At 42.8% G+C, this 13,802-nt stretch overlaps 1 protein-coding gene across 1 annotated transcript; it reads right to left on the bottom strand.

Annotated features, from left to right (window-relative positions):
• Nucleotides 1-4,131: 4,131 nt before the first annotated feature.
• Nucleotides 4,132-13,508, bottom strand: LOC137800606 (dysbindin-like). The gene is made up of 4 exons (XM_068597871.1): nucleotides 13,048-13,508; nucleotides 6,451-6,600; nucleotides 6,104-6,247; nucleotides 4,132-5,612 (listed from the first exon to the last, which is right to left on the bottom strand). Exons 1-4 carry the CDS (start codon nucleotides 13,088-13,090, stop codon nucleotides 5,302-5,304), a joined length of 648 nt encoding a protein of 215 aa, XP_068453972.1. The 5' UTR covers nucleotides 13,091-13,508; the 3' UTR covers nucleotides 4,132-5,301.
• Nucleotides 13,509-13,802: the final 294 nt, after the last annotated feature.

Genomic DNA, 13,802 nt, shown 5'->3' with positions numbered 1-13,802 from the left:
GATAGGGATGATAATGACATTTTACATCCACAGGTGCAGTTTAAGTCACTTATTACATCAGCTGTCAGTCACGTTATGTTATTTTTGTATAATCTATACACTGATTCCAGATGTCATACGGGTCTCGACACGTCTGCTGTCACCTGTCAAAGGAAAAGAATGTTCACTTAAAATGTCTCACCTGTGCTAACCCTATTTTACACATTCATTCTCTATTTATCTGTAACTTATTCCGCTTGCAAAAAACAAATGTCCTCAACTCACAAGAATCAAGCAGAAAAGCTCCAGATAATTAAACAAATATGATTTACAATATATAAAACACCACCCAGGCAGAAAAGGTGGACATAACATTTTATATCCTGCAACACAACACGGGACTTTGCACTTGGGCTTAAAGTCAGGGACTAGCTGGTATATCTTCTATTTCTTCCAATAAGTATCAGAGAAATGTTACTAACATATTACTGGTGAAGAATACTGTCAATGCTGTCATGCTACAAATGGAATGAAATTTGATTAATGAAATATACAATAAAAAAGCAAAGTTTGCCCTATTCAGACTTAAAAGTAATTTATATGAGAAGGGGGGAAATCTTTTTGCCAGACAATTACAACAAAAAGAGACTAACAAAAGGTTATCCTTTACGAGCAGTCAAAGATTAAATCTGGCTGGAAGTTAGTGACAAATACAAATTAAATTCATCAGGTGTTTGCGAGTTTTTACAGCAGCAAATTGCTTTAGTGAAACCTGAAAAATCACCTGTTTCAAATTGTTTTCCCCTGTAAAATATAAATAATAATAAATTGGCTCTCATCCTGACAGCCGTGTACGAAGCACCGCTTTCGTTGGGCGAGCTTTCAAAAACATACAACGATATATATATATATATATATATATATATATATATATATATATATATATATATATATATATATATATATATCGAGAAGCAGAGATAAGGGAATGATTTAAAAGTTCTGACAACAGGAAGGACACTTATGATATTTATGTATACGCATATAATATTTTATTACTGAGCAAGGACCCTTTGATGTCATATTCTAATGTGCTATTCTAGAGTTTAATCATTTTCAAACATTTCAGACTATAAAATAAATTGGCAAAAATATGAATGCATGCCGATATCAAGAGGACGCAATCAACCGATGCTGGATAAGTTCCAGTTCAAATGGATCAAAGTGGACTGAAATATTTGGGTATTAGGCTGTGTTCAGATATAGAAAACATACTCTGAATATACATTAATAATATGCCTTTAATGCAACAAAAAAAAAAGGCAAAAAAAATGTAAATAGATGTAGCTGCCGTTAAGTTAATTGCTGAACGTATTTACGTTTAGGTTTTTAATTACTGTCTGTGAAACCTAATTTTTGCATCTATGTAAACTAATCAGACACATTGATGTAAGGCCCTTTAGGAATGTGTTGACAACTAAAAACTAAGAATCCCTAATGTTGAAATGTGAATTGAACAGAAAGATGTTTACTCAGAAAATAAAACCTGCTCCGCTATAGTCGGTTATCTGTCAATGTGGGAATATCATAAAACATTATCTCAAGTCAATAGCTTTTATGGGATGTTCCTACCAACGGTATTCGCCTCAGGTGTCCTTATGGTGCTTTTGTTTTGTCACACAGATGAAACTGCAGCAACGGTGAATTTGGTGTAACACTTCACTACCTAATGAAACAAAACCAGTTTGTATGTGACATTAGTTTCGGCTGAAGGTCTTTTGTGAAACTAGTTGCCAAATACACACCTGACTTTCTTCTGAGTCCAAATGTGATTGTGCTGCCGAAATACAGGATGCTATGTAATTCATTGTTATGATTTTGCAACAAACAGAGGAGGAGGGTCGTCACAATATAATGTCAAAGATTATGACTTGACTCAAGACTTTTCTTTTCTTACGGCTCTCCCAGTCCGGCCCGCGGGAGGTCAATCAAACATGAAAAATAAATAAATAAGATGCACGCTGTGAATGCAAATTCGGCGACATTTTTTTTTACTTTGAAGGCATTTTATGTAGGTGCACGCGCTCTTCCGGAGCCTCATCGACAGGCATTGTTGACTACTTGAGCCTGACGTGAAAGTTATGTTATGTAGCTTCTGTTCTCAACAGGCAGCCGTGCTGCCGCGAGGCGTGAGCCGCTTCACCTATAAAAAAAAAAAAAGCGCTCACACTATAGCAAAGCACTTTAAAGCAGGATCACTTCTGGATCTTTACTCTTCTCTCAGAGAGGAGAACTGTCCTCACTATCCCTCACTATGACCCTTACTACTGAACAGTACCTGTTCAGAAAAAAAAGAAAACAGATTTATAAACTATATATGTATGTATGTTAACTTGCTGTAGCTCCAGAGTGCTGTTATATTGTTCTCATAACATTACTTTAAAATAAAAGCGTGCAATACATTATTTTTTACTTCATTATTGAATTTGGCGCATAATGCGATTAATGCCAGAAAAATCATGCGATTAATCAGTTAGAAAAATGTTAAACTTTGCCCACCCCTAATATATATATATATATATATATATATATATATATATATATATATATATATATATATATATGCTAATAGCAATGAGACTGGGGAATCTGCAGGTTTCTGTTTAAAGAACGTGCAGTTCCTTTGTTATCATATGACCATTTCCTGCAAACCACTCTGTGGGATGACGGGGGAAAGGTTCACAATAAGGCCAAAGACGGAATGAGTGTTTCTGTGTCACGATGTGTATTTAAGAGGTGATCCTTTGAGAGATGGTTGAGCAGTTTCCGATATGCAATTTGTCTATTACGTTGTACTTCTGACTCTGTATAGACAGATATCTATATGTAGTTATAGACATGTCCTTGAATCTTGCAGGCTGCGGTTATTGCTGTCGTAGTAAATTATGAGGCAAGCAAAGTCATAACATAGCCAACATTCCTGATCAAGTTAGGATTTGTAGGATGAGGAGAGACCAACCATGTCAGGACCAACGCAGCGTCTCATGACAGCGATTCAGTACAGGCAGACCGTGCTTCAGGCGACACCAGTCATTGTCACGGTGTAGGGCAAATACAGTCAATCCAATTACCATTAACGTATCCAAAAAAAAATGTGTGAGAGTAAATTACGAGCGCAGTTGAGAAACTAGAAGAACCAGAAAGCTCAAAACACTAGAGGGGAGAGAAACCAGAGAATGAGGCAGGGCGTTAGAGCCGAGGGGCATGTGACGTTAAAATTGATAGCACCTGACAAACTGCATCATTTCTGTCTCCAACTCATCTCAAAAGACTCCCGTCTGGACACGTCATGCAGAGACCCCGTCCCTAAAGTGCTTTCGGTGTATGTGACGGGGCAAAAAGCCTACGGTTCTGTTCCATGGACATGAATCTAAAAAGAGCGACGTCATCCATTGGTTTGTGGATGGCCATTTTGAAGCCTTGAGCTTTGGCTTTGATCCATCGGCCTCTCGGAGTTGGGCAGGCAACATCTTGTTTGTTTTTTTTGGAACTAAGGAACAGATATATTTGGACCACAGAGGAATAACATCGCAGTAGAGACAACGTATTATTACAAGTCTCAAATTGTATAACCCCGATAGCAAAGTAAAAAACACCCTATTTGTGGGTCTATCATACTCTTAATGGGACCATCATTTACTAAATGAGTGTATAATGTTATATTGAAGACTTGATTGTAGCAGTTGAGACCTTGAACTCATGTTCACAATGTGTACTAAAGAAAAAAAACCAAGTGAGACTCAAAACAGAGGCGTTGCCCCCTGATGGCCATTTGAAAGAATGCAGGTTTAAAGGTACTTCTGCATCGGCGTGTGAAACTCCCTCCTAACGTCCAAAAGAACAGGAGGGATGATGACAACAACAAAACATGTGGAACAATCCTTTATGTCTACAGACATCGAGAGCGGTGTTTTGATTGTCGACGACATCTTTAGCATTCCACTGTGTGTGTGTGTGTGTGTGTGTATGTGTGTGTGTGTGTGTGTGTGTGTGTGTGTGTGTGTGTGTGTGTGTGTGTGTGTGTGTGTGTGTGGACTGCTCAGACCGAGTCGAGGTGGAGACACAGCAGCACAGAAAACATGGAGTCTTTAAACGGTTTGGTTTTTATTTTGTTCATATCAAGGTTGTTCAGTTCAAGTTGGGAAAGAAGTATTCTACACATCATGTAACACTGTAAAGAGGTTGTTGGGAACGATGCCGTGGGTTCGACCTGTTGTTTTGCAACGTGTAACCAGCCACACCCTCAACACGCACCCACACAAACGGATGTGCCGTACAGAAACAAGCAAATCCTTTTTCAGCTGAATTACTCCATCGCCATATAGTCAAATATATTCAACTCCCAAATCCCACCGCACACGGAAGAGAGGACTCAGTACTTATTCAATGCAACACTCTGCAGTTACATAATTGATCATGTATATAACGCACTAACGAGAACAAGATCGCATGCATTTAAAAAAAAACAAACAGATCCATTTGTCATACTGTGACGAGTTTGCACATGCACATGACAATAAATCCAAATAGCTTGTTTATTGTTGGGTTCAGCTGACTGTGCCTGTATCGCTGCCTCATGGTGATCATGTGAAAAACAATTAGAAGATCTGTTAAACTGCCAACTTCGCACCTTTTTGAAGTCCATTCCTGTCTGGTCACTCTTACAGCCAAACACTCAAACGGCTGTCATTCAAGAGTTAATGAGTCGGTTCTCATTATGATGTCTTGTAACTCCTAAGAGAGGAATGCTAATGAATGCCAGGCTAGTAAAGATGACGGACATCTAAGGGCTTCAGGGTTCAGGTGTTAGTCAAAAATGATAAAGCTTTAATTGCTTTTGACAGATTTCTATTTTTTCAAAGGATTTTCTCACTGAACAGTACTTGTGTTCACATTTCACATCGCTGTTCAGCACACTGGCTTTCAACACACACAACAAACACGAACCCTCTGGCAGTGAGAGGGCCGAAGAATTCTGTTTTTTCCCTCCCAGCCAGAACACGATAGTGCATGGGAGCGGGATGACTCATCTTATTTGCATAATGAACTTAATGACGGCAAGAATTTCAACATCAGTAGCACAGATTTTGGATTGTCACCAGAAAGAAATCTATTGTATTCAGGGTAACATTGACAACGGAGGAGCAAACCGCAGCCAGGTCAACCATGCTGAGGTTTTGCCCCACCCAAAAAAATAGGATTGCAAATGTAGAGAGACTTTTTTTTCTCTCTGTGTATCTCTACAGAGAGAAACACGGAGATTTATGGAGATTTCGTTGCAAGGCATCGTTCCTCCTCGTCCTCCTCCTCCGTTTCTTCGTCCCTGGCGTGGGGAACGGAGGTCAGCAGCAGCGTGTCGGCGTGGACTTCCTCGTCGTCCGACTGGATCACGGGCGTGTCCACTCCCCCCCCGCTGGTGTCGCTGGAACCCGACGACGTGGAGGCCATGCGGGCCTTTGAGCCGCGGTGAACCTCGTCTTGCCGCTTCAAAGGCGCGCGCTCCCTGTACACGACCTCCGCCTCTTCGTCCTCTTCGTCCTCCTCATCTTCTTCCTCTTCTTCTTCGTCCTCGCCTAAAGTGTCACACAAAACTTTTTTTTTTAAACCTGAATGTTTGAACAAAGAGAGTCAGGAATGTTCATGCAGCTGTAAAAGTAGAAGTCCACATTTTTTTGTTTTTTTTTAATAAAAGACACAATTTACATTATTGTCTGGTTGTACCAGATTAAAACAAAAAAGTTTGATATGGAAAAATATTTATTCTCGACACGGAAAATCAGCTAAAAATCTTGAAATTCTGAATTGTGCCACTTTTTTGGCCTTCTTTTGTAAAACTCTGCATGTGAAATTTGATATCATGATTGGCTTTATGAAAGTACAGTGTCAGGTTTCTTCTCCTTTTTTTCCTGTGAAAGTGTTTTTACTATTTTTATTTAGGGGAGTTGTTCCGGCTCTGGTGTGCGGTGCCGGGACAGGATGTCTCTGTGTACAGATTGTATATGTTTGGGCTTGACAAAATACAGTGAATTGAATTGAATCAAGGCTCAAGAGGCCTTCAGTGCACCTGGAAGCGGAGATGCCAGCGCTCCTTCATCTGCTCCTGAGTTGAGGAACACGTCGAGGGCCTCCTGATCCGAGATGTCCATGAGGTCCATCTGCTCCAGGACGTCCACGTTCACCTCCATCGAAGAGATGCTGCCCATGGGAGCTGCGTACACATGCAGCGTACAGAGCAGAAACACACACTTCTTACGTCAAGAGTCACACATATCACATATCTGTTCCATGAATCACAGTTTTCTAAATGTTCAGGTGTTTTTTTTAATTGTGTGAATCAACCGTGACACTTTAAAAAAGGCTTTTAGTGTATTTTTATGTACTTGCCCATCAGCAAGAATATGTGAAACTCACGTTTCCTGCAGTCGACCTGCAGGTGAGCGGAGGGCAGGTAGTTATCGACGTCGTGCTGGTAGACGTCCTCGAAAAAGCGCTGTCTCTCCCTCAGCTTCGGGTGCTGGGCGGAGTCATTGTCCAACACCCGCTGAGAGTTGTCCGTCTCCGCTGATCACCCAACGAGATTCATAAAAAAATAATGAAAAAACGAACCCATTAAAAACATCCTTCACTTAAAAGGACTTCACTCACAGTCTCTGTTCATAGCTGCTCGGCACTGCTCTCATTTTTGATTCAAATTAAAAAAAAGAAAAAAGCCTTTTTCTTGACAGCAGATGCCGTGAAAATGATCTGTCTTCTCTATTGAGGAACTGTCCCTTTAGTTTCAGATTAGAAGCGATAGGGATTAACTTCAACCATGAACATGATCATTTTTTGATCCCCCACCATTTTTCTGATGATAAATACGGCTGTAAAAGGTGTTAATCTATCATGTTAGCAAGAGAAAAATACATCTTTGTTATGTAAACTTTAAAGGGACGGTATCCCCGTACCATTTCCAGCCATTGGTGTAGCTTGAAATGAGTCATCTTTGTTCCAGGGCATCTTTGACCGTCACTGAGGATATTATTTGTGTATTTCTATGCGTGACAATGCAGGCGTGTTCTGAAAAACAAGAGAGCAACTGTCCCCAGGTCTACCTCCGGCATCGACCTCTGCCAACGATGACCAGCTGTGGTTGTGTAACTGTGCTGCGTCCTCCTCAGCACACAGCCTTCTCCCACTGGGCTGCAAGGGCTGACACTTTGATTCATGTCACCAGTGTTTCAATGTGCGTGTCTGTGTGTGTACATGCAGTGTGTGTATGAGCATGTGCACATAAACTGCACGAGTGTCTGCTGCTGTATTTATGCTTTTTGATTATGCATGCATTCAGTGTATGCTCATTTTGTCAACCAGTGTGTGTACCAAGCGTCCACGATGAACGTGTTTACACGATGCCAGCAGATGGATGCGGCGTGCGCAGTGACAACATTCACATCACTTCCTCTACACACCACTTCAGTGCTTCTCTTGGTTTGTGTCAAGCGCCCAAATGAAAAGCGCGGGGCTTTGAAGCAAAGTGGCGAAATGGTAGTAATATATCTCTCTTTTTTACCTTTGCAAAAGTTGTAAACTGCATCCATATTCGCAGAGTTATTTTCCAGCAAGACGGTCCCTGCATCAAAATGAACTTATTGCACTTGGCGTTGCAGATCAAGCTATGTCATCATATTCAAGAGACATCCTCCTCAACATGCCGACCTGCCAAAAGCCCTTGCCTTGCTATCTCGTGGCCACCCGCCAGTGTGTGTATGACCATTCAGCAGTTGTTATTCGGTAGCAGCGGGCAGCTTGAGACAAATAAACCAGTTACTACAGGCTGTTACAGCGATGACCAGGCTTCTGGTGATGGAACTACATGGCTTATGTAAACTGGCCTGATAGGGGGTCTCTATCTCTCTCTCTGTCTCTCAAAATAACATTTGGAAACTCAAGTGGACATGCCCGACCCACGCACAAGTTCAGCTGCATGCCTCCGTCTGTCCACCCCAGCGCGGGGCCAAAAAAACATGTATGTCCAAAGCTGACTCATCAAGATAACCCCTGAGTGTGCCGTGCAAGACGCGTGGGAGGTTGACATGCAAATTGGTCGAAGAAAAAATGAGAAGATTTTCAATCCTATCTCTCCCTAGCCAAGTGGAGAAAAAAAAAACTGCATTTGTTAGCGGCGTCCTCTGTGTCTCTGGAGCCCAGCTGCAAACATCTGTTCTCTTTGGTAGCCGCGGGGCAGAAACGCAGCTCTGAACCTTCCTCGTTCCTCGTGTTGCGTTTCCAACTGAAAATGCCATCACAAAATATGAGTGGAGAGGATGTTATTGTTTTACAGTGTACAATTCGATACGGTGTTTTAGCTGACTCGAGTATTCGGGGACCCTCCTGGACCCGAGCGGCCGAGAGCAAACGCAGACCGACGGAGCCCTTTTGCTCAAATTACACAGCGACGCCGACAGAAACAGAATCATTCGGCCGTAATCAGAGTCAGCCTCTGTAGTTTGTGTTGATCGCTGTCGCTGACGACAGCCCCGAGAGAGGATGGTGGTGTGTGCATTACTTCGTAGGACATGTTTTCCTCCACCATCAGACACAGATGTGCTGGTGACCTTCTTTTGGATCCCAGAGATGAAAATAGAAAAGATAACCAACACCAGCAGATTTATGTTCATGTCAATAGGTTTAAGTCTCTAAAAGGCTGTCCAACAGAGAAATTGATCATGAGAAGATGAGCAATTACTGCATGATGAATAACTCAAGGTATGATCACGCACTGTCAGCAAAAGGGTGGCACTGATGTACAAAACAATTTGGTGCAAGAGTTGGTGAGCACAAATGATGACAAGGCCACCCATTCATCTTTTATAAGTGCTGATATAACCAGGCTAACAGTTTTTTTGTTAGGCGAGTGTCGACCTCGGGATATTAAGAGAGCTTTCAAAAGATGGAGAAAAAAAAGGCGAAAGGCAGGAGAGGTGGCGCCACACTGATTTACCAGATAGACACTACATTAAACACAACGAGTCTTTATTACAACCACTGATGGACAGAAGAAACAATATTTCTTTGAAAGAAAACAGTCCGTTCAGGTTCCACAACCACTCTTAAAAACAAAAGCCGGGAGTATAAAGGCGTAGTCTGAGCACTTAAGGCTTTTGTACTGGACTCGATTGAAGTTTTACAATCATCGTGAGAAGGTTATGCAGCATGTCACAACTGTTGGTAGTAAGCTAGTTAGCCAGGTATGCTAATGTTTGGAGCTATGCGTTGAACCGCAAAAAACGCCGTATAGTTAACATGTCGCAACATTTTCATCCACAAAGCGGAAATAAGCTAAACAAATTCCACCAAAACGACACTCAGTTTGCACAACCAGCGAAAAATGAGCACAAAAGAACGCTGATCGTGCATGCGCGTTAGCGTTTTTGCTACTTCGGACAAACAAAATGTCATGAAGGCTGAGACTCCACATTCCAGCAGAAGAAGAGAACAACTTAACGTCATGTCATGCATCTATAACCATGAATGATAACTTATCATTGTGGTTTTACGATCAAAAGATGTTTCCCAAGGGCACATCAGCACAGCTAATCAGTCAACTAATCAGATGACATTCATCCGTTTATATTAATTTCCACGGAGGCGTACTCTGCCCTCCTCCAGCATCCAACAGCGTATCCTCAGCCTACCAGGTGAAAACACCGTCTATGCCTCCATCTGGTGGAGGCATTATGGTACTGCACTCATCCTAGAGGCATTGAGTTTTAATACAGGCATGAGCTGGTTAGACCAGTGGGTTATGTTTTTTATTCTCCTTAATATATTGTTTTCAAACAAAGCCATAATGACCATACAAACACCTTTAGTGACGTGCAAATTACATTGAAAAAACTTTCAAACTTCTGCTTCACTTCATAAGCAACTGCATCCTTCTAAAAGTGTACAGTTTAGTTGATATTTAACCTTCATTTCCATATTCCCTTTGAAATGTACACAGATGCTTACACCTTTAAAGAAATCTCACGAGTATTACCTTTATTATAATACCAAAACTATAGGAGCAGAGATGTTCTGTAGTTCTTTTGACAATGGCATCCTAGGGTTGAGCAGATAAGATAGCTTGTGTTTTGGATTGTAAAGGCTAAAAATAAGATACCAGGATTTAATTTCACTGCCCAGAAGGCTTAAGGGACCTTAAGCCTCAGAGAAACCAAAGTTTACAGACTGTTTGCTTCACTTAGTGACTCCTAAAGTTGATAAATATGAGTGGCACAGTTCTGAAATAAATGAGGCTAAAGAGACGTTGACCTGCTTCACTTGCTAATGTCTGAGATGCAGTGTAACGCAGCAATACTGAACTTGTTTACGTCTTTCACCATAAAGGCTCCTGTTTGTTCCTCTTTAAAATACTTAGACGGAAAGACACATCTTGTAAAGCGCTGACTGATTTCAGCTTAACAGTAACTGCCCTCTGAAATTCCATAACACTTTTTGATCTGTCACAGGACCCATGCCCCCTATCCAGAAATCCCTGCTCCATCTCAGCCTACAATGAACCATAATTACCTCAGGCTTACAGTTACATAATGCTGGTGCAATCCTTCAGCCGCACACCCAACAACACTAGACGACTGATTGTATAAACCGCATGATTACGCAGTTTATTGCCTCGGCTGTATGTACATGTCTGTGATGGCTGGGTGTGTAGGAAAGGAAAGGAAAGATAGGAAGGAAGAAAAGGAAAAAGAAGAGAGAATGGGGGTGTTATGCAACCTGAGCCTGCTGTGCATTATTCCCGGTATAAAGTAGCTTTAGTGTCAGTGATTTGAGGGAAAGAGCATTACGGGGTCTGCTTGCCTCAGCTAAGTCTCATACTGACACAAACAAGGGTGCAGTGACGCTATGCATTCTGGGCATTTGTTATGTGTCAAGGCAAACACGCACTGCGTTGATTCTTTTTTTTTGTGCTTCTTTATCCTCTTTGCTCAACCTCTCTAATTCCTTCTCCGTTATGCATTCCCCCTCTTGCATTTCTGTCTATCAGATCATTAGCCCTTCTTTGTATTTGGGACTAACACACATTATGCAGAGGTGGTGGTGGTGGTGGTGAAAGGGGCGGAGGGGGTGGGGGGGTCCAGGGCCAGAGGTGACAGCTGAGCTGAAGCACATGATATTTTTTTTCAATCCTTTTGATGATTCTTTCACGGTCTGATCCTTCAGCCACCTCCCTGCTGCGCCTCTCTCTCTCTCTCTCTCTCTCTCTCTCTCTCTCTTTCTCTTTCGTGCCGTTTAATTTCGCCCCGGCATGCGATAATTATTTCGTCTCTCTCTCTCTCTCCCTCCCTCTTGAGGACCTTATCAGCATCTTCTCCATCACGATGGAGACATTAAACATGCGCCATTAGCTCTGGCTCTGTGTCATTCCAATGCTGCAGTCAGACACCAGGAGTCCTGGGAACTGCCAAGGAACCAGGGAACAAGAGTTCCCATTGAAGCGGAGAGTCACATGGTGAAGCATTCAGTCGCCCTGTGGCAAGTGGAAAGAAATCCCATGATCATCTTTCTGTTTTTGAGAGACGAGAGAGAGAGAAAGAGCTAGGCAGGCAGTTTGGACTGCATGGCCAGACTCATTTGACAGCCCATCCATCTCAGACTCCACTCCCTCACTCTCTACTTCCCCCCGCGAGGGCCCGATGATGGTGTCAACTGGCTCTCAGCAGCACAGCAGCCGCATCATTTGTAGGTATTACTACGATTATTTACGGAGCCAATCGCTCTCCTCCGCCAGCCTTGTGGCCGCAGCAGTCCATCAGCCGTAAATCATTTATGAGTGAGATCACTGCGCCACAACAGCCTCCTCCTCCTCCTCCTCCTCCTCCTCCTCCTCCTCCTCCTCCTCCTCCTCCCCCTCCCCTCACACGTATTCCACAAACACACAGCCGTGTAGTGGAAAGACTATCCTTCCTTTATGACGCCGTGGTACCCACCTGTTCCCCAAACACCCACCAGCATCCTCGTCATGCCGCGATGTGAACGCGCCGTCTACATTTCATCTTCAGTTTCCCTCTGATCCCAGAGCTGTGATTGTGTCTTGAACCTCGCCGGTGAGAGTGTGTGTGTGATCAGATTGTGTATTCCCAGGCCGTTCGAAAGCCATTAAGGCACTTCACTCGGGGGTTAAATGCAAAGATGACCCACGGCCGTACCCACCGCTCCCGATTTAGGTCAGTCATAACAGGGCTTTCAGGAGTCTCCACAGAGCTCGTGTCTCTGCCTCTCGTCTGTACACATTCACAAACACACAGGAACTTATTCACCACAGCAGCTGATTATTCTCTCCACACTTCAAAACAGCTCTTGGTGAGGTCATGTGTTCATTTAAAAAGCAGGACAAAGCTTCCTGTGGCGTGCAGGTAACTGTTAGCCTGTCTTCCCCGTTCCTATATAAAGACCTTGTTCCTGTAGTCAGACTCTTAATGAGTGGTGGTTATCTCTCCACTGTGATTAAACCTCATCTGTAGTGTCGCAACACCATGAAGGCTGTCGAGGCTAATTTAGTCAAGAAGAGATGCAATTTAGCTTTTTGTGTGTGTATGTGTGTGTAAGTAATAATGTAATAAATCCTTGGATCCAGTTTTCAGAAAGAGAATATGATGTAACAGCCATGCAGTGCCTGTATTCACGTGTAAAGTGCAGTTGATCTGTTATCCTGTCCAACTAACGCTGAATTAAACTGCTTGCATAATGAGCTAAGTTTGGTTGTAAATGGAGAATTGTGAGCAGAGCCGAACCCGTAGCAGGGGTTTAATATTCTTTACTTATGTAATACAACTTTCCTTTACCGGCCATATGCACATAAACACATATACATCGTAAGGACTGTAAATGAATGTAAACACCTGCTCAGAACGGGAAAAAAGGAGCCCATTAAGTATTAAGATACACAGGACCTTAAGTTATGTTATGCTGTTCAGTACAAGTCACTTCTCTGTTAACTCCTTCACACAGCTGGTTACTCACATGCCAGACGCTTGTTGTGGTTGGTCGACCCGGTGGACGACATGATCCCGTGGATGTGGGACCCCGCTGTTGTTTTGTCTTTTGAGTGTGTGTGGATGTTTTCTGTTGTGTCCCTTCCTGTCAAGGCTCCAGGACAGGATGCTGGTGTGTGCAGTGGCCGTTACATCTTTTTGACTTTGGCACCAGGACCATCAAAGATGTTCACAGAGCACGTTATCTCCCTCTCCTCCCTCTACTCTGCACTGCTTCTTCTTTTTTTGTTGTTGTTGTTCACTGCCTCCCTCCCCCTTTTCTGATCGCCTGTACTGTTCTTTCGAGGTTTTCCCTCTCACTGCTTCACGCTCTCATCTCGGCTGCCTCTCTGTGTGTCTCTCACACACACACATGCACACACACACACACACACACACACACACACACCCACACCCACACACACACACGCTCTTGTTCTCCCTGTCAGACTCTGTAAGGTTGTAGGGAACTGAGCAGCTTAGGAGGGGGGGTTGATAGTGGGCCGCTGCATTGTGGCCTGTACCAACTGCTGACAACGTGGGGGTCAACAGGATAAGGAAGGGGAGATGCTTTCTTTTCTTTTTTTTTTTACATAATAAACCCCTCCCCCCATTTGATTTATATAATGGTATTTATTTATTCTCTTTGTAGGATGAAAGCTTTAGAAGTTAACTGTGCAAAGGAGGCAAATGCATAATATTAATGAGTAAAACAGAGGGAGAAAATATGGAAGAAATCTTCCT

The sequence above is a fragment of the Clinocottus analis genome, unplaced genomic scaffold (assembly GCF_023055335.1).
Source record: "Clinocottus analis isolate CAN_PGR_092001 unplaced genomic scaffold, fCliAna1.0.p SCAF_4, whole genome shotgun sequence".
NCBI classification, from domain to species: domain Eukaryota; kingdom Metazoa; phylum Chordata; class Actinopteri; order Perciformes; family Cottidae; genus Clinocottus; species Clinocottus analis.
The sequence above is the reverse complement of the archived record's forward strand: the minus strand, read 5'-3'. Positions and strand labels throughout refer to the sequence as shown.

Excerpts from the sequence above, each read along its gene's own strand:
- LOC137800606 (XM_068597871.1), bottom strand. The coding sequence starts at position 13,090 with ATGTCGTCCACCGGGTCGACCAACCACAACAAGCGTCTGGCAT. Across the intron at positions 6,601-13,047 it reads CCACAACAAGCGTCTGGCAT|CGGAGACGGACAACTCTCAG; the intron begins GTGAGTAACCAG and ends TTGGGTGATCAG. Across the intron at positions 5,613-6,103 it reads GCTGGCATCTCCGCTTCCAG|GCGAGGACGAAGAAGAAGAG; the intron begins GTGCACTGAAGG and ends GTGACACTTTAG.